This window comes from Fomitopsis serialis, assembly GCF_022376445.1.
Source record: "Fomitopsis serialis strain Sig1Antser10 chromosome Unknown B0H18scaffold_12, whole genome shotgun sequence".
Taxonomy (NCBI): domain Eukaryota; kingdom Fungi; phylum Basidiomycota; class Agaricomycetes; order Polyporales; family Fomitopsidaceae; genus Fomitopsis; species Fomitopsis serialis.
The window spans coordinates 354,342-374,498 of NW_025954972.1; the positions used below are offsets into that span (position 1 = coordinate 354,342).

Genomic DNA, 20,157 nt, shown 5'->3' on the forward strand with positions numbered 1-20,157 from the left:
GCGTGTCCGTCAAAGTCCGTTCGTACGTCACGTGTCCGTGTCTAAACTAGCGCCCGCGTCTCGGTCCCACCTCAACACTCCCCCTGGGCCGAGACGCGCATGTACTGTAGGTGTTTCTGTAACGTAGGTAAACTAAGGGCTTTCGTAAAAATGTCTGCGGGGTTCTCGGCTCCAGGAATATGAACAATCTTCAACAACTTACCACGGATTGCCTCTCGCAACCAATGGTACCTGATGTGCAGGTGTCTCACCCGCGAGAAGTTCGCGGATCGCGTCGCCAAACTCTCGCCCCCAGCACTATCCATCCGGATGACGATAGGACGTTCCACGGGGACGTAGATCTCATCCATGAAGTTCGCGATCCATACGCCCGTCTGCCCGGCGTGCACAGCGGCGATGTACTCGGCCTCGGTAGTCGACAACGTCACCACTTCCTGGCGGCGCAAGCTCCATGAGACAGGTCCTCCCGCCATCATCACTACGTGCCCGTGCGTCGATCGTCCCGTGTCTTGGCAGTCGCCCTGTGAAGCATCCGAGTAGATGGTGGGCTGTAGTCCCGCTACGTGGTTCCCGTCGTAGGTAATGCCGTGGTCGAGAGTCCCTCCGATGTAACGGAGGACCCGTTTGAGCGCACGCCAATGGTCATATGCAGGGTTCGCCATGAATCGGCTTAGCAGCTGGACGGGATACGCGAGATCAGGTCGGGTTGCAACGGCGAGGTACATGATCGCGCCCAAGGCCTCGCGGTAGGGGATCTTGTCCATCTCTGCTCGCTGCTCTGCGGTCGCCGGCTCAGAGTCCTTCGACAGTTTGGTGCCTGGTTCGAGCGGTGTACGGACTGGGTTTGAGTCCTTCATCCCGAACCGGTCAAGCACTCGCTCCGCGTACGCACGTTGCGACATGCGCATCGTCTTGAGTTCCCGGTCCCGCTCGATCAGGACACCAAGCATGTATTTGAACTCGCCTCCCCCGCTGAGCCGGTACCGCACAGCAAGCTCGGATCGTACGTTCGTCAGGCCAGTGATCGAGTCTGCGGCTTCACCGATGTCGTCCGTGTACGTCGTAGTGATCGCCAGTCCTTCCTCGTCGAACCTCGCACGTACGCACTCGTCCGCTCGCGAGCGCGAGAACCCGAGCTCCTGGTACGTCTTGTCGAGTTTCTTCCACCAATCGTTACCCGCCTGCATGCATCCATAGAGCCCTCGGACCATCCTACAAACATGAGTCGGGAATTCCTTAGAGACGTACCCGGCCGGTTGCTCCATGTATATTGTTTCCTCTGGGGACGCGTTGAGGTACGCTTTCTCCACGTCATCCTGACCCATCTCCATGTCTCGCACGACGGCGGTGGCACACACAACGCGCAGGGACTCGAACCGGACGACTGACGCGTGAGTCTCGAAGTAGTCGATGCCGGGGATTTGCTGGAAGCCCTTCGCCACCAGCCGTGCCTTCGGCTTCCATCTCCCCTCCGCCTCCTCATCCCCGTCAAACTTACGCGCATACACCCACTTGTTCCCAATGACGTTCATGTCCGGCGTACGAGGTACGAGTTCCCAAGCGTTGATCTTCGCTAGCCCGTTGATTTCACTATCCATCGAGGGCGTCCAGATCTCGGGTTGGCGGCTCGCCTCCTTGTAAGACTCCGGGGTCTTCCCTCCACGGTACCATCGTGTTTCTCCGTCCTGACCTGCGGGAGACGCCTCCGTGAACATCGCGATGTATGCGCCTTCCGGACTTTGGTTCCGGCCCACCCCTCCGTCGTCGTCTGCAGTCCAGGCCTCGCCTTTACTGCGCGCCGCCTGCTCTCTCGCATCCGACTCTTGCGACTCGCGCAACTTCTGGCTAGGCACCGCTGTCCTTGCGGATCGACGTGGGGCGTTCACCTCCTCGGGTAGCGCCAGAGCAGGTACGTCTTCGTCTCCAGGCCTCGGCTCCCCGTGGCTGCTTGCCCCAGCTGCGCATCGGGTTCTTCGGCTGCAACCTCCTCGTCTGCATTGGGCTTCGAAGCCTCATTGACTGTCACTTCGAGAGGCGCGTCCTGGATCGCCAAGATGCGGTGACCCGGTCCTTCCTCGAATATGACGTCGCGGCTACGAATGATTCGGCCAGACGCTGGGTCCCACAGGCGGTAGTTCGCGTTTTCGGTGTATCCGACGAGGATGCATCGAATCGACTTAGGGTCCAGTTTCGTCCGAGTCTCGTCAGGGACCTTCGCCCAGGCGACTGAGCCGAAGGCTCGCAGATGCGCAACGTTTGGCACATGCCCGAACCATCTCTCATATGGGGTCCGGCCCTTCTGGCGAGCTGAAGCCGTTAGGTTCTCCACGTACGTAGCCGTTTTGTATGCCTCTCCCCACAAGCCTACTGGTAAGCCGGCGTCGATGAGCATCGACCGGGCGTGGTCGCCTAGCGTTCGATGGCCGCGTTCTCCGACTCCATCCTGCTGAGGAGTGTAAGGCGTCGTCATCTCATGGATTATGCCATGCTCTCGGTTGAAGGCAGCCCATAGAGCGTTATTGAACTCGTTCCCGTTGTCGGTACGAATCCGGCGAAGCTTCTTCCCTGTCTGGAGTTCAGCCATCGTTCGATACCCGCTGTACGAGTCGAGGGTCTCGGTCGCCTCCTTAGTCTTTAGGAGGTCGAGGACCTTGAACGAGGACCCTCCATCGTTGATCGTCATGCTGTAATAAGCGCCGCCCATCGACGGCTCGCGTGCTCGTCCCGTCAGGTCGATGTACGCCCGTTCCAGGATGTCCTCCTCGACGCTGGAAGACTTGAACGGCTTCCGCGCGTGCTTGCCTTGGATGCAATCCTCGCACTTTCCTAGCGGCAGTCCCCCGATGACCTCCATCCCAGTCACTGCTCCGGACTTGGCCATCTCCATGACCGTGCGCTCACTCGCATGTCCGAAACGCCGGTGCCAGGTGTGGACGTCGGCTGCTCTCGCGTTCGTCAACGATGCTAAGGCGTTTGGCTCTCCAGGCGTCCCGGTCCCGTTTGGCAGAGCCTGACCATCGATGCGAGTAAGGACAACCTCATACAAGTTGTTGCTCGTCATGTTCCCGATGAGAATCGCGTCACTTCCATCCTGGCTAGCGATGCGCATCTCGCCACCTTTGATTTGGATGTTGCATCCGCTCCCGTCAATTCGGGACAGCGACACGAGGTTGGCTGCCATCTCGGGTACGTGGAGTGCGTTGCGGAACGTCACTACTGAGCGTCGTCCTTCGATGGTCATCTCCGCGTGGACGCACCCGACTCCGATGATCGTGAATTCAGCGCCTCGCTTGGCGCTGCTTCCGGAGTGAGGCGTCAAGGGTAGGTATTCGGAGAAGGACGAGCGGTCGGTGAAGTAGTGGTGGCTCGCACCGGAATCGAGGTACGCGCGTATCGTTCCACTAGGGTCAGTCAAGGCTAATGCGGGCGATATGGTGGCCATGAAGACATTGTAGTTCGGGACCCCACTGGGGATAGACGTAGAAGCGGTGTTTGCAGATGCATTTGAGTTCGTAGTGGGATGAGCCAGGTCGGCAGGCGATCCTCTCTTCGGACGCGGCGGCGACTTCCAGTTCGCCGGCTGCTGCCCCGCCATGCCCCCACCTTCGCAGTAACAACGTTCCTTCGAGTGTCCTTTCCACAGGCACCACTCGCAGATCTGGATGGCCTTCGCTGCTGTCATAAACGCCGACGTCTGCGGCTCGCTCGACGCTGCCGTCTGCGTTGCTCCAAGAGGATTCTGGGGCTGTCCAGTTCGCAGCATTTCATTGTCGTGGACGGCGAGGATGGTGAGGATCACGTCCTCGGGATCGGATTTCGTAAGAAGCCCAGCTGTGATGTGGTTGTAGACTTCGCCCATAGACTGGCAGATAATGATAGCAAAGCGATGGTCGGTGAGAGGTGACGACATCTCGTTACACGCCTTGCGACGACGGCGTAGCTCCTCGAAGTGTGCGTGGATGTCCGAGCCAGGGACGTACTTGCATTTCTTCAAATACTCCTCGGCGTTCATGACCGCCAGCTCGCTTCGCCTCTCCTTGATTGCCAGTAGCGCAGTCCAGAACTCGTACGCCGTTAGGCCAAAGGGTTCAACCCCACATATCGAGAGGTCCATGTTGAGCGTGCAGGTCGCCTTCGCATGGAGGTCGTTCTTGTTCCATTTGGCAAGTTCGATCGTTTCATCTGGAGTGGGCGTGGCGCCGGCAGGCTTAGGCGCGGTCGTCTTTCCGAGCAGGTGGTCCAACTTCCCTTGCAGTTCGACGATTGTGAGGATTTTACTCTTCCACTGCACCCAGTTGGTGCGGTTCAGATGGAAGTTCTCCGGGAGGATGAGAACCTTTTCCTTATCGTCGGACATGGTGGGTATATGCGTGGTTTCGGAGGGTATATGCGTGTGAAAAACGGTCTACTGCGTCGGAAAAGCGTCGAACGGGTGGTTGTACCCTTAATGCGTCGTCGGTTTGTACGAGAGTTGAGTTAAGACGGGACGGGGCTCATAACCTGTTAAAGTTATAGCGTCTCAGTCTCGACCTCGTGGTACTCGACTATTATATTGATCTACCTGTTAAAGTTATAGCGTCTACGAGGCACAGTATTAGTGTCCATCGTCCATGAATACAGCTACATAAACGGCTTACCTCAGTCTCGACCTCGTGGTACTCGACTGAGGTGCCTCCAGTCTACGCGTGTCCGTCAAAGTCCGTTCGTACGTCACGTGTCCGTGTCTAAACTAGCGCCCGCGTCTCGGTCCCACCTCAACAAGAGGTATAAAAAGGCAGGCGAACTTCTCGTTTTCTCTAGCTTCTCGAGCCCTACATACTTGCATCCATACTCGTCTTACATCTTCAGCTTTAGCAACCATGACTGCGGGCCTCCTACTCTCCGTTTTTGGTCCTGGCCTTGTCGGGGGCATCGACAAGGTCGTGTCATCGTTCGACTTTTCGAAGGTACGCATAATACGCCGCCGCTACCAGCTGTCACTGCATGGCTGACTTGGATGGGCGCATAGATGGTCGTCACGGACAACACCAGGGATGATTATCTCCACGTTGACCTCGCGCCCTCGTTCGGGGAGCTGAACCAGGAGAGTGTCAAGATGATGGACGACGAGCTGAAGATCATGATCTCGGGGACGTTGCATCTGCTTGCGAAGATCCCGCCGAGTGAGAGGATCCCGCCGAGTGAGAGGACGTGGGACAAAGTGATGTCGACGATGATGCAAGCCTCCCTCCTTGAGCCGTCTGACGGCAAGGTCGACCGCGTCGACAAGCTGCTCAAGAAAGGCGTGAACGTATTCAAGTTTGACGGTTCGCCCGATGCGGCCATAGTCAAGGAGGTAAGTCCAGCACTCTACACTTGAAGAAGAGGATGCTCACGAATCACGGTTCCAGGTTCAAGGATGGTTCAGTAAGCTCATCTCCGATGAGGATGTGCTTCGCAGCACCAAGATCGACATCAATGTCCTGGCGAAGATCGTGGCCCAGACGGGAGCGACCATCGACTCCTTTGAGACCCTGTTCTACAAGAACGAGAGTCACGAGAAGACCATGGTGGACATCGGAATCCTGAGGTTCCCTGACATCTCGCACCCGTACTTCAAGGTAAGCACAATCTTGTTAAACATTCGCTCCGGCTCAGGGTCACGGCATGCCTTAACGCGCGGCGACAGGTCTACCGCATCAAGCTCGTCGCTTGGTCTCAGTCCGAACGCATTTTGATGGTGCAGAACGATCAGAATGGCATCACCGGAGGTCGGTATTCTCGCAGGGATCCGTGATGCGTACTCAGTACTCACGTGTCGCATGCAGAGTTCAACGCTCGCAACTTCAGGCCGCGCAAAGAGGTCATCCAGGGACTGACCGAGAAGACTAAGCAGAAGGCCATCGAAGAGACGGAGTCGCTTTGGGATTAATCTTGAAGGTGTGCAATTATGGCCTCTGCATGCGAGGAGGTCTGTTGATCTATACTCATAGCACGAAGCGGTCTTGTGGCCGTCGCGTCTGAAGAACGTCCGATGCTGTCCCATGGTCTTGACTCTTAGTTGTTATGCTTCCCCGAGCCAAGCGAACCACGATTTGTATTCATGTACAGCAGCACCCCAGTCAGGTGTCAAATGGATGGGAATTGTGCAGTTGACGTGCTCAAGCCTGAGACCAATCTCAAGGACGCAAGGCTGGCCGCCAGCTGCCAATAGCTTGCAAGGCGCCAGGCCCTAGGGTGATCGCCACGACGATGAGTTCGGCCTCAAAATGGAGCAAAGTGTACAGGTGCCAATGAATATCGTGTGTCCGACGTTCAGGTTGCCCTTTGCACGAGTGCTGACCATGCCTGGTTCACGCCGGAGAGTCTCAGTGCGGGAATTCTGATGAACCTGTGAAGGGTCTCGGGAACATGTACAGTTGCCAATGGGAGCTAGTGCATTACACGGGCGGCCCGCTAACGAACGTCTCTTATTAAGTTGCGTACACAGTGATAGGCTCACTCGGACCCACTCTGGTCAGTTTTTCCCCGGTTCTTCATGACAGGACGGATGCGATCTGTATAAGTAAGACAGTGCGACTTATTGGTACTACTATACCACGATAGTCTCCCGTGCGCAGAGTAGACAATTCCTTCAACCTTCGCTGGCTCCGGATATCCTTCAGGCTCCTAAAACCAGCCGTCCATGGCGTTCTCGCTCCTACATGTCGATAGCCCACCATATGCTGAATCCGAAAAAGGCAATTGTGTTTAGTGTTATGTAATGTCCGAAGTTTATGCGACTAAGAGGAGGAGAACGCCATAGGACGGCTGGCCAATTTCGTCCCCGAGGCCACCCCGAGGCATGCGCGCTTCGCCCTCAGGCCAGCAGTGCGGTCACAGTAAGTGACTGAGCGCCTTTCAGCGAGTTTCGGGGTCCCGCTTGGCTCGCTTGCCCCGAGTCATCCAAATCAGGACATCGCTCGACGCTCGTGCGTCGAGGCGCGATTCATGATGGTTTTCGGTCTCGTATCCATCCAATGGGAGGATGTGGGACTGACAACACATTTGGGAAATTCAGTGAGCATTTCTTTGGTGCCTCGCGTCGCTGCCCCAAAATTTGACAAAATAAATGAGCGGGGACTCGAACCCGTGCACCCAAAAAGGTGATCGGCGGCCATGACCACTGCACCAAAGTACCAATACTGCTTCATCGACGGCACTAAATAAGAGTACCAGCCAGCCCGTGGACCCATTGCCTGTTAACTCCGAAGTACACGCCCACCCTTGTATAAATGACGGGATAATCATTGTTAGTGCCCCATGTGGCAGATGCGCTGCCCGGCACGTCAGCGAAGCACACGGTCACTGCAGTATGCACGTCGTGATGTGCTACATAGGGGTGGCCATAAATGGGTCCCACGAGCTGACTGGTACTCTTATTTAGTGCCGTCGATGAAGCAGTATTGGTACTTTGGTGCAGTGGTCATGGCCGCCGATCACCTTTTTGGGTGCACGGGTTCGAGTCCCCGCTCATTTATTTTGTCAAATTTTGGGGCAGCGACGCGAGGCACCAAAGAAATGCTCACTGAATTTCCCAAATGTGTTGTCAGTCCCACATCCTCCCATTGGATGGATACGAGACCGAAAACCATCATGAATCGCGCCTCGACGCACGAGCGTCGAGCGATGTCCTGATTTGGATGACTCGGGGCAAGCGAGCCAAGCGGGACCCCGAAACTCGCTGAAAGGCGCTCAGTCACTTACTGTGACCGCACTGCTGGCCTGAGGGCGAAGCGCGCATGCCTCGGGGTGGCCTCGGGGACGAAATTGGCCAGCCGTCCTATGGCGTTCTCCTCCTCTTAGTCGCATAAACTTCGGACATTACATAACACTAAACACAATTGCCTTTTTCGGATTCAGCATATGGTGGGCTATCGACATGTAGGAGCGAGAACGCCATGGACGGCTGGTTTTAGGAGCCTGGATATCCTTGTCTAACTATTACCACGACTCTGACCACTGCTTACTTTGATTTGACTTTCATTTTTGAACGAGGATTTTGAACTAAGTTATGTACGTATTCAATCTACAATGTAAGTAAGTGTGCGCGATCACGTGCTTCATCGCTATTGTGATACTTAACCGGCCGTCTCCGCTGCCCGACGGTCTTGTCGTCCGTGGACCGACCTTTGCACGGACCGACCTCTGATACGACCCCAAGCCGCCTCTTGTCTCATGAACGGTACGACCTGAACGATTTACGCCGCCAACCCGGGTTCCATGTCTGATCCGCAGCTATCACACCACCCGAGCAGCCGCTCCCTCCGCGAGCGGCTTGCCACCCGCGAACGATCGCCCGTGATCAGTACTGTGCCGCTGCAGCCCACCGAGGAACCGCTCTCTGAAGGACCGCTCTCTATTCAGGAAGACACTGGCACGCTCTCCGGCAGCGATGAACTCGTACGGAACCATGACCTCTGGTTCTCTGACGGCTCGATCGTCCTGCGCGCGGAGAACGTGCTCTTTCGCGTACACATCTCTCAGCTTTCTCGTCACTCCACTGTGTTCGCCGACATGCTCTCGTTCCCACAACCGACGGGCAGTTCCTCCGCTGATATGGCTCTAGTTGATGATGGCCAGCAAGGAGAGAAGATAGACGGGTGCCCAGTGCTCTTCCTGCACGACAAGGCGGAGGACGTCATGAACCTCCTGCACGCGCTCTATGATGGCCCGTAAGTAGTATTCTTCAAGGCCTCAATCTCAGCTCGTATTTTCGCCAAATGACAGCCCTATGTCGACGTCGGCTCGACTTGCTGCCCTTGCAGGTGGGCGTGAGTCCTGCGACGGCGGGCGTTGTCAGACTCAGCACACGCACCATCATTCAGTGTGGTATCGAACCTCATCGGCTGGACAGCAGCGAGTAGAGATACCATCTCGCTGGGCTCTGAGCGGGCTCGATGCGGATCTCTCGCGGCTCAACGTCAACCCACGATGCGTGTTCGACCTCGTGGTTGGATGGCACCTGCTCCGTGAGTGCTTGGGCTGAGTTATCTTGGTCGGAGGCTTCGCGGTGGCGCAACAAGGTCTTCGCCCTTATGGACAAGGCCTTGGCTGCGTTTTGGGCAGTTCGCCTGGCAAGCTAGCATTACATATCCAGTGCGTGCCGCGAGTTCGTCAAAACATCAGCTGTCGAACAGCCCTTTACTGGATGCCTCGGCCCAGCCGATCCCCTCTCTGATTACTCAATGCCAGCACTATTCTGCCCATTACACGCTCGCTGACACGCTCACAGGCGCTTTGGAGACAATGGCCGCGAAGATTTCCGCGCTGTCTCGGGCATCCTCCGGCTCGCGAACAAGTACGACATCGAGAAGCTGCGGGGCACGGCGGTGGAACATCTCAGCAGCGCGTGGCCGATGACGCTCCGGGGCTGGGACTCACGAGAGGACCTGGCGCGGACGTTCGAGATCGAGAGCGGGATGCAAAGAGGCTTCCGGTATCCTTCGCCCGTCGTACGTGCCCACTACGCTCAGACTGCCGAGTCTTTCCTGATGCTCCCGCGATGATAGGCCGTCATCAACCTCGCGCGGGAGGTGGACGCGCCGCAGCTACTCCCCTCCGCGCTCTACGACCTTTCGCGGTATCACTACGCGCAGATCTTCGGCGCCGGCCCGGGCGAGGACGACCACGAGCCGCTCGGGGCGGGCTCGCCGCGCGCGAGCACGCTCGCGCACGCGGACTTGCAGAAGCTTGCGGTGGGGAAGGAAGCCGCGGCGCACGCGGTGACCTGGCTGATCCAGAGCATGGCGCACGGGTCGCACCGCGAGTCGCCGCGGCACCTCGCGGACGCGGGCGCGGGCGGGGCGAACCAGCACAATTGGTTCCAGTACGGGTACGAGCTGAACCCGGCGCACCACCGCCGCCGGTCGGCCGGGCTCATGTGCACGTCCGCGAGCGCGTGCCGGAAGGACTTCAGCGAGCTCGTGGAGCTCGCGACGCAGCATTATTTGTTCGACAGGGAGAGGGGGTGCGCGGACCCGCTGTATGTCGCGGAGGAGCTTGGTCAGCTGAAGAGCGCGGAGTTCTCTGAGTGCAAGGCGTGTGCTAGGAGCTTGGAGGGCTGGGCGGCGAGGGAGCGGGAGCGGATGTGGAAGCTGATACCGGCGTGGTTCCGGCTTGTGTAGTGATATGTTTTGTTGGAGGTGTGAGTGTTCTTGGACTCGTTCTGTCCGCCGTTCGCTGTCTACTGCCTCGCGTTTTGTTCATGCTAGATTTGCAAGCTTTTCGCCTCGATCGATCATATACCAACGTGGGCCTGATACGCAATGATGTATTTAAATGGTTAACAGAGACTAAATCAACGCGGCGGCTGCCAGATCCAATTGCCATCAAACATACGTACGGAAGCACTCGGTGCATGCGCGCGCACATACGCCAGTACTTGGTGGCCTCACTCGGTGGAACTCGACTGATGCGAATGCACAGAACAGCACGAAGATGATTGATTCGCGAAATGGAGTGTCCATGGGGTCTCAAGATCTCACTATTAGGTTGATACATTAAGGTAAGTCGATCGGGGGTGGTATGTGCGCGTATATAAGGGTGCGTATCGGGCGACTCGAGACGGCAGGCCTGTTTCATAGGCCCCATCTGTATGAATGCGTGCCGGTTCTCCGTGTGCGCCCTCCGAACCAGTTGCAGCAGATGATGTCGAAGATGACATCGAAGATGGTCACGATGATCTGTGTATATGCGGGTCAGCTCGTGCCGAGACGAGAGCTGGGGAAGCATGGTACTCACCGTCGCGATCACGCTCACGATGATCATGATCACGCTCGCAATGGCAGAGACGACGGCCTCGATGGCGCCTGCGATGGCGGAAATGACGGTGCCCTGTACGCGGCGGCTGTAAGCATCATTGTCTCCACTGGCATAGGCCAGTGGCAGTTGATACGCACCATGGTGATATCTTGGTTTCTAAGTGTACGAAGGTCGTGAAGGTCGTTAATCGGCGTGAGAGTGTATGCGAAAGTCGTGAGTAGCAGTGGGGAAGAGGTCAGACAGGGGTCTCGTTTATATAGAGCGTGTCGATAAGCTCAAGACACGGAAGCTGGCCGTAGCGCCACTGGACGTCAACGTTCCGGCCCTATGACGTCTCTGGTAGCCGTAACTGTAAATACACGCTGGCAGCGACGGCGAGTGACATACGAGCCACCGTGCACCAGCACCACAGCTGCGCTGACGTCGTACATTGGGGTGCAAGAACCAGGGCCTGCCATAGATGGTGGAAGTTCCGATGACCTCATTGAATCGGATTTGTACATTGACAAGGCCTGGATGTCGAGGCCGGGCATAATGCGGAACTACTGTTGACAAATCGGGACGTATCGAATCCTAAAGGAATCGGATACCTGAGTACCACTGTTCCGAGACCACAGACGTGAGTACGTAAGTAGTGGGTTCAAACAATATACCACATTCGCAACTTGAAGCAACCTTCCACATTCGCAAGCAACCTTCTACATCGCGATGACAGCCTCCAAGTTCGGTACAGTGATCGTCTGCCAGGGCCTGCAGCTGGGGGCTTGGGGCCTTGCATGCTACTTTATCTATGGAACTATTGAAGGCCGACACGCTGACGACCAGCTAATTGCACCTATTAAACCTTTCGCATTCTCAGATAATTCGCACAATGTCCATTCATTTGATAATCTGACAGGAGTATACATACTGGCATGAATGCGGCCGGAGTCACCTCGCTGAACTCGCTGCTACATTGCCATTGAGACCGCGCAATAAAATGGGACATTCAAGTTCTTCAGACACTGTGCACATGCCGAGAAGTCGTTAATCTTTCGGCATGATGTGCACACAGTGATTCACACCTTTGAGCGACCTGAAGTAATTCCGTCCCTTCGCTGGCCTTCTTCTTTGCCTGCTCGGTTAGCCCCTGGATGACTGACTTGCGCGGCTGAAAGTTGCGAGCGTTGAATTCTGCATGCGGCATGTGAGTACCGAATGCGCATTGCTGATATCTACGAGAGTATACAGACCTCCAATTCTCCCATTCTGATCGTTCTGCACCATCAAAACACGTTCGGAGACCAAGAGACGAGCCTGATGCGGTAGGCCTGGCGTCGCTGGTGTTGAAGGCATAGTGCCGTAACCACTTGAGTTAAATTGAGAAAACAGTACTTACTTATCTTGAAGTACGGGTGCGAGAATTCGGGAACCTCAGGATTCCGATGTCACCATGGTCTTCTCCTGGCTCTCGTTTTTGTAGATACAGAGCTTGAAAGGAGTCATCGTCGTCCGTCTGGCCAGCAAGTTGATGTCGATCTTCACATCGCAGCACGGCCGCCTATACTGAGAAGTATTCTTAGGATCCAGTGCGACGATGCTGCGCTGCAGTGGCCGTAGGCCCTAGCTACTAAGTAATGAGTAAGTTCTTTTTTTTGCGACTCATAGGCTTCATTACCTACCAGTGTGCCACTGTGCAAATATTCATCGTGTCGTGCGATCGCCATGATCGTAGTGCAAGCCTATACTTACCGGCGGTACATAAGTACCGCTTGAGTACAGTACCGCTGCCCTGGAGCCTGGAGGATGATTGGCGCCCGAACATATGGCATCCGGGATCCCCTCCTCCTCCTCTACTTACCACTCCCAGTTTCTTCCTCGTGAGGCGGCTTGACTACTGTCAGTGACCGTTCTATCCTGCTTCCCTCGCATTCTGGCTCTCTTGCATGGCGGCTCTCCGGCTGCTGCCACGTCGCGTTCTGAGGTGCGACCCTCGTCTGGTCGGACGACAACCGTCGACGTCGTTCCGGCATGCGTCTACTAGCTCTCCTGCGGCGAACCCTGGATTTCTCTCTCTGCGCTCTGGCATCTATGCTTCCGTGTTCGTCGTGTCTGCAGGGCTGTTCGTCGCCTACTACGTCGACTCCCGGGCAGCAATGCACCGCTATGTGATAATGCCCGTGCTGAGGACTCTGCTAGATGCCGAGACGAGCCACAAGCTCGCGCTCAGAGTCCTTGGAAGTGGCCTGGCTCCTCGAGATACACAGACGGATGATGAGCGGCTGCGAACGAGTGTATGTCCATAACCACTCTCGCTTGAATGTTCGTCCTGACTGGTCGTCATAACTAGCTCTGGGGCGAGGAATACAGTAGTCCAGTGGAATGCGGCAGGTTTCGATAAGGATGGAGAGGCTACAGATGGTGCGTAGTCATACCGGCACTGTCGCCAAGCCGCTGACCAGGCCGTCGTTCACCCAGGCCTGTTCAACCTTGGGTTCAGTTGGGTAGAAATCGGTAGTGTAACCCCTAGACCACAGGTCAGTGTTTTCCCTTTCCCCTTCGCTCTCTCGCTTTTTTGGAGGCCATAACGGACTCCCGCAACTGACGATCGGTCAGTTCCGTGAGTCCAGCTTGCAAGCCAGTTTCCTGCTTCGGCTTGACGAAGGATAGAATATTATTACGCACGACCTGCAACGGTCAACACTGCAAAGATATCAGCATTTCCTCGGGCATGAAGTGCTTCAAAAGTAAAAAGGATTCCTCACGATTTGTCCACGACGGTGCAGACATCTTGGATAGATGTCGAGGACACCTTTCCCGGCGGTCAAAAGTCCTTGGAAGCCTTTCCTTGGGCAGGAATGATGCTGCATGGACTACTTTCTCTGTTCGCGAAGGTATGGTTGTACACAGAAGAAATGATGAGTTCTTTGCAGTGCATTTTAGGCTTGGGTATCCTTTCGCTCTTCGATGGTGGTCGGGACAATACCCATCAAAATCGGACTGTATGCTGTCCAATCCTCTGTCATTGCCCATTCGTCCTTACAGGATACGCTCCACGCTCCGATGACTTATTCTCTTTCGACTGTGTTACACCCATGTGGCTTGTGTGGCGATGTAGTCTGACATTCATGTCTTTGGGCTCTCACCATACACCGATAAATCAGACACCGCCAGAGCGAGATGCCCGCTATTCACTGCAGGTCCGGAGGAGACGACATTCTGTTTTTTGTTTTTTCCTTGCTCCCCGCGCTTACTCACTTTTAAGTCTGACAATTCACTGACACAACTGTAGCCAGGCAACCCCAAACCACGGGTTTTCCGGCTTCCATCAGATGAGGCCATAATCAACCGCTATGGCTTCCCTTCGGACGGACACACGGCGGTCTTGGCACGTCTACGAGCCCGTCTACCGTTATTCCATGAACAAGAGACGACGACAGCACGACATGCGTCTCTTCGGCCGCATGCGCTGCTCGCCGTCAACCTTGGAAAAAACAAAGCATCTCCGGCCGACTCTATCGACGACTTCGTGCAAGGGGTGCAGACGTTCGGGCCGTATGCGGATGTGCTGGTCATTAATGTGTCAAGTCCTAACACCCCCGGCCTCCGGTGAGTCTCCATCGCTGTCCATCTGTCAACTTTGGTCCTTGGCAAACATCTGTTTGTTGTCATAAAGCTTGAAATGCTGTGTGTTTTGACAGGCAAGCAAGGGTGTGTAAGAGCGATGTTACTCCGTATAAGGCTCATGCTGTATGGAGTCCTGTAGGGGGAACCGCCGTTCCTGCGTCTAGATAACGCGACGTTCATCATACTCTATCATTCCCTGACTCTCACGTCGGCGATCTCTCACTTCTGTGCCTGGCTGACTGCCGTCCATACGCAGATCTCTACAGACGCGAGCGCTTCTCGAACGTCTGCTCGATGGTGTGAGCCGCGCGCGGGACGAACTCCTGGTGCCTTCCGATGCCAACGGAACAGCGACTTCCACACGATCGACGAAGCCAAAATTGGTCCTGAAGATTGCCCCTGACTTGGAGGAATCTGAACTGGGGGCCATTGCAGCAGTCGTGCGTTCCAGCGGCGTGGATGGAGTTATCGTGAGCAACACCACCATCCGTCGTCCGAAGGATTTGAGTGATCGTACGTGCCTGTTCGTTTCGCGCCGCTACTTCAACGCTGATCGCGAATCTCTGCTAATTCTCGGGTGCTCACACATCATTGACGGTCCTGTCGACCTCTCCGTACTCGTGATGTGCCATTTTTCGTTATTGTAGCGAACAGAGGCGAGGTCGGCGGTCTCTCCGGGCCGCCACTGAAAGCGTACACACTCGCGACGCTCCGGACGCTGCGCGCGCTCCTGCCTGAGTCCGTCCCGCTGATCGGATGCGGTGGTATCACTTCCGGCTCGGACGCTCTGGACTACGCGAGGGCGGGTGCAGCAGCCGTGCAGGTGTACACACGGTTTGCGTACGAGGGCGTTGGCACATGCCGGCGCATCAAGGACGAGATCACGGAGGCCTTGGCGCGGGAGGGCACGACGTGGGCGGCGGTCGTGCAACGCGCCGGGGGCGAGCTCAGTCTGCGCGGGAGCGCGCCGGGTGGCGTGCGGAGCCCGGGGTGGCGGACGAGGGCGTGGAGCAGCTGAAAGGGAGCTGAGGAGCTACTGCGCTTGGCGGATGAGCTGGGGAGGCGCATGGACTCGGAGCGGGCAACGGGCCGAGTCGGTGACACTGGGACGCAGGCGGTGGGGGCAGAAGATGGTTTAGAAGCAGTGGTGCCGTCGGTGTCGTAGCGCGGTAAAGCTGAGGTGGCGGGTGGCGACGAGACAACCATCATGGATGGGAATCGTTGGGTGCGTCGCGTTGCCCGAGCCTCTGATTCGCACAGACGCTGACCTCAGTTTGCGTGCTGGACACCTCGTTTCGCGCATGTACGACAGTTAGTTCATGCTAAGTGGTGTACGTCGGTGTCAAATTATTTCACAGCCTTCGTTGACACAGTTGTCTTCAGGAACTATGCTACGTACCAGGAACAGAGATGGCCCTATTTGGCCTCTTCAGCAGTTCAGTGTGGTAGGCCATCTTCCGGGCCTAAGCTGTATCGTCACACGACACTTTCGCTGCAGTCAGCATCATTCGTCGACACCGTACCTGAGCGTATCAACGACATCTCAACATGGCTCATGCTACAGCCGCATCACGGCTGATCTGGCAGTATGAATGGGGCCTCGGAGCTTCGAGCGATAAGAACTCACACATAGCCAGACAGGGCAGTGCACGGTGAAAATACAAGCCAGCATGTAGGGAGACTCAAAGAGAGTGCGCATCGAGTTGCAGTGAAACTCAATGAACAAAATACCTCCTCTTAACTGTGCCACGGTGACGCAAGGCCACGCAGATGGTTCAGTCGGCGGGATGGCTTTCCCGACCCGGGATCTAGATGAGTTCACTCAGATCTGGGCCACATGCTCTCTCGATCGGTGTGTCTACCTTCACAGATACAGTCAAGATGCAGTTGCTCTAAAATGACTGCGCAGGACAAACTCATATACAAAATACACGGTGTGCCGTCTAGTGCCGTACGCTGGAGAAACTGCGTACGCAGTGTAGCAGGGTCCGGTATCGACGGTGATTCCATTCGGCGGGGTTAGTAAATCATTGATGCGGTTCTAAAGGCTTCACAAGCTTCAGCTCGCCACCGTGTTTCGCGTGTCGCGTGTCATAACCACGGAAGCAGGCAATTTCGCGGGTCTTGCCAATATGGCGTGAGCTTATCGCAGAGCCCGGGACCGCCAAGAACCGGCGCAAGCCGCGGCGAGCCCATACAGACCTTCCGTGGATCAGCTCTGTCGACGGCGCCGCTCGCGAAGCATGAGGATCGCGACGAGATACCCACATGCCATCTCCAACTGTACCGCCCAATTCTGGAGACGTTCCTAGGTCGCCCTGGGTTTGGCAGCTCAGTCCAAATTCGAGCAAATCACGCTCTCGGCTCTGTACATATAAACCCATTTCGCGAACGAAGGCCTTGCGATCGCCCTCCGCCCCGCCCCGAGCCCCCGAGCCATCGCTCCGCACTGACCTTGTTCTTCAGTTGCGTCTAGGTCGCTCGCCATGGCACTTCACGATCCCGAGCTCGCGTCGCCCATCGAGGCGCGCGACGCTGCCGAAGTCGTCGACCAGCTCCCCCACTACAACCACGAGAGCAAGTCCCAGGACGCCCTCGGAGAGAAGCTGGCCCAGGAATCGACGACTACGCAGTCCGTCGACGTCGACGAGCTAGACGGCGCACTCCACGACGGAAAGGGGAACGAGAAGGTCCTCGAGACGGCGGCGGATTTCTCCAGGGCCCTCGTCAGCAGCGAAGATGACCCCAACCTTCCGATCCATACATTCCGCATGTGGTTTACTGGTGTAGGCCTCGCGGTCTTTGGCGCTGTCCTTGGCATGCTCTTCGTGAGTACGAGATGCCAGTTGTTGTCAGCTGAGTGCTGAATAGCCCGTAGCAATTTCGCCCGCAAGTCATGACGTATCCGCTCTGTTCCTGCAACTCCTCGCGTACATGCTGGGGCGTCTGTTCGAGCTTGTCATCCCCGGTCCTGGCACGCGTTTCCACAAGGGCAACTGGTTCTGGAACTTTATGAACCCAGGTCCATTCAGTGCGTCTCCTGCCACCCGGAGTTGCATTAGATCATCTTATCTCGTGCGCTATGATATCTAGACTTGAAAGAGCACGTTGCAGCGCAGATCATGGCGAACACCGCTGCTGTTGCTTCGCAAGCTTGCTTTGTGTTTGCATCAGATGACCTGTTCTATGGTATCACTGTCAACGTGAGCGCCCCATAGCACTGCTGTCACATTGGTATCGCTGACGTTTGACTTCAGCCTGGAAACGCCATCTTCACTCTTTTGGCCTCTCAGCTTATTGGCTATGGCTTTGCTGGGTTGTTCCGTAAGTCCAGATACTACCCGTCGACCTCGCAATCTAACCATCAGCCCTTAGGCGCGTTCCTGGTCTACCCCACGGTCATGCTGTACCCTCAGAATCTCATCTACGTCAACCTGTTCGATGTCCTGCACCGCTCAAAGGGTGAGATTCTTCAGGGAAAACGTCTCCGATTCTTCTGGATTGTCACGGGTGCCATATTCGTGTACGAGTGGTTCCCTGAGTGGATCGCTCCCCTGCTCGGTTCTTTCAATATCGTGTGTCTATGCGCACGGAACTCGGACTGGGTCTCGTACATCTTCGGCGGTGCAGAAGGTAACGAAGGCATGGGTCTCATGGGCTTTGGCGTCGACTGGGCGAACATCGGCTCTTCCCCCTTCTACGTTCCCCTCTCGACCCAGATTTCCAACTACGTCGGATGGGGGATTAACTACTTCCTCCTCCCCGCCATCTTCGCGAGCAATGTCTGGCACTCGCAGAATTTCCCGTTCATCTCGCAGAACCTGTTCTACGAGAACGGCACCGTCTACGACCAGAACCTCATTCTGAATGCGGACTTCTCGCTCAACAAGACGGCGTACGAGCTCAACGGTCAGCCCTGGCAGAGCGGCTCCACCGTCATCTACAACCTTGGCATCAACATGTCTATTGGCGCGACGTTCGTCCACATCGGTCTTTGGCACGGGAAGGAGATCTGGGCAACATTTGTTGACTACATCCGCCAGCGCCCGATCGACGACTACCACTACCAGCGCATGAAGGTCTACCGCGAGGTCCCGATGTGGTGGTACGCTGCCGTCACCCTCGGTGCATTCGTCACCGCGATGGTCTGTGCGTACACGGAGAAGTCGGGACTGCCTTGGTGGGCACTCATCGTCGCCCTCCTCATCGCCATCTTCTGTCTGCCCTTCTACGGTGCTATGTGGGCCGTCGCTGCATTCAAGCCGGTCATCTCAAACATGTTCCAGATGTTGGGTTCCGCCCTCATCCCGGGATCGTCGCAGGCGAACATGTACTTCGAGCTCTACTCCAGTCAGTCCCTGAAGCAGGCTGCGTCCATGCTCGGCGACCTCAAACTCGGCCAGTACACGAAGCGTACGTTCACACTGTTTCATGTTCATCCAATTCATACTGACCGCCCGCATAGTGCCTCCCAGGACAACGTTCTCCGCCCAGATGGCGGGTACAGTGATTGGCGCGTTGCTGAACTGTACGAGATCTATCTTTGTGACCTTGATGCGTCTTGCTCACGACGGGCTTCTAGACGTTATCATGCAGACCGTTATTAGCAACGAGCGCGCTATTCTCGTACGTTACCCATCTCAGATGCGTTGACACGAACTGACCGTCAGCATATCATAGTTGAGTAACGAGGGTACTCGTGTCTGGAGCGGACAACAGGTCCAGTCGTACAACGCCAACGCGATCCTTTGGGGTGCTCTCGGAAAGGAGATCTGTAAGCGTCCTTGCATCCCAGCGTAGCGCCGTTCTAATCCGTTGGTCCCAGATGGGCCCAAAGGACCTTATTTCATCGTGCCGCTCGGTATCGTTATTGGACTCGGTCTCCCCATCATCCCGTGGCTCCTCTACAGGAAGTACCGTTGGAACTGGCTAACCCTCGTCAATACCTCTGTCCTTGCTTGTGCGTCGATCACCAGGCTTGTCCCGCGCATGATTACTGACGATGCGGTCTAGACAACATCGGTGATCTCGCGGGTGGCACCAACGGCTACATCAACACCTGGATGGCCATCGGTCTCACCTCGCACTTCTATGTCCGCAGGTATCGTGCCGGCTGGTTCAGGAAATACAACGTATGCTGGCTCCGTCGTCACTCTTCGGGTCCTGATCGGGCTGACTTCGCATTTCCTCAGTACCTATTCGGCGCTGCCGTCGACGGTGGCGCGCAGATCTTCGTGTTCATATTCTCGTTCGCGTTGGCTGGTGCGGGTGGCGTCACTGTGAACTTCCCCACATGGGCACTCAACCCTAAGGGCAATGCAGTACGTACACATGCCCCCATTGTTGTTACACAGCATGCTGACCACGATGTCGCCAGGATTACTGCAAGGTGACGGGGTCAGAGTAGGCGTGTTAGCGCATTGTGGGTGTAGATTTGTACTCTACATACATTCATTATTATCGCAGGGCCCTTCATCATCTTTCGCTGTCGTATGCTATCATGGTGGTAATTTGGCTTGCCGTGTAAATGTATCACTGTACTTCCTCGTGGAGCAAGGCGTGCGGGTCGCAGTCTGCAACGATTGCCAACGCGCTTGCATAATTCAATCGTGAAGATTACCGTATAGGTTGATGAGTGGCTTGTGGGTGCTAGGAGGTATGAAATGATCAACGCCGCGCGATCGAAGAATCCATTCCATGGCACACGCTTAGTTCCCCGTGCAGCGTCGACACTCTGTGTCTCGCCCTGTCTCGCCACGCATTAGCGAA

General features: G+C 56.1%; 5 protein-coding genes across 5 annotated transcripts; 4 read left to right on the top strand and 1 right to left on the bottom strand.

The window, feature by feature from the left end:
- Positions 1–5,008: 5,008 nt before the first annotated feature.
- On the top strand, positions 5,009–5,911 carry B0H18DRAFT_1083413 (uncharacterized protein; the record flags this gene model as incomplete). The annotated part of the gene is made up of 4 exons (XM_048031660.1): positions 5,009–5,335; positions 5,391–5,600; positions 5,669–5,750; positions 5,808–5,911. 4 exons carry the CDS (start codon positions 5,009–5,011, stop codon positions 5,909–5,911), a joined length of 723 nt encoding a protein of 240 aa, XP_047896954.1.
- A 493-nt stretch (positions 5,912–6,404) lies between these two features.
- On the top strand, positions 6,405–10,145 carry B0H18DRAFT_1083414 (uncharacterized protein; the record flags this gene model as incomplete). Its single annotated transcript, XM_048031661.1, has 5 exons — positions 6,405–6,468; positions 7,882–7,930; positions 8,412–8,693; positions 9,254–9,473; positions 9,531–10,145. 5 exons carry the CDS (start codon positions 6,405–6,407, stop codon positions 10,143–10,145), a joined length of 1,230 nt encoding a protein of 409 aa, XP_047896955.1.
- Positions 10,146–11,645: 1,500 nt separating this feature from the next.
- On the bottom strand, positions 11,646–12,526 carry B0H18DRAFT_988533 (uncharacterized protein). The gene is made up of 4 exons (XM_048044914.1): positions 12,444–12,526; positions 12,015–12,388; positions 11,847–11,955; positions 11,646–11,786 (listed from the first exon to the last, which is right to left on the bottom strand). The coding sequence occupies exons 2-4, from the start codon at positions 12,115–12,117 to the stop codon at positions 11,780–11,782; spliced, it is 219 nt and encodes a 72-aa protein (XP_047896956.1). The 5' UTR covers positions 12,118–12,388; positions 12,444–12,526; the 3' UTR covers positions 11,646–11,779.
- Positions 12,527–12,707: 181 nt separating this feature from the next.
- B0H18DRAFT_1083415 (uncharacterized protein) lies at positions 12,708–15,406 on the top strand (the record flags this gene model as incomplete). Its single annotated transcript, XM_048031662.1, is given in 8 exon segments — positions 12,708–12,745; positions 12,806–13,055; positions 13,112–13,133; positions 13,153–13,182; positions 13,240–13,298; positions 14,054–14,370; positions 14,645–14,901; positions 15,036–15,406. 8 exon segments carry the CDS (start codon positions 12,708–12,710, stop codon positions 15,404–15,406), a joined length of 1,344 nt encoding a protein of 447 aa, XP_047896957.1.
- Positions 15,407–16,874: 1,468 nt separating this feature from the next.
- On the top strand, positions 16,875–20,007 carry B0H18DRAFT_1139133 (OPT oligopeptide transporter; the record flags this gene model as incomplete). The annotated part of the gene is made up of 12 exons (XM_048035619.1): positions 16,875–17,216; positions 17,260–17,419; positions 17,482–17,591; positions 17,646–17,712; positions 17,764–18,801; positions 18,854–18,916; positions 18,971–19,014; positions 19,069–19,162; positions 19,214–19,348; positions 19,402–19,520; positions 19,581–19,709; positions 19,766–20,007. The coding sequence occupies 12 exons, from the start codon at positions 16,875–16,877 to the stop codon at positions 19,793–19,795; spliced, it is 2,331 nt and encodes a 776-aa protein (XP_047896958.1). The 3' UTR covers positions 19,796–20,007.
- Between the last annotated feature and the right edge of the window lie 150 nt (positions 20,008–20,157).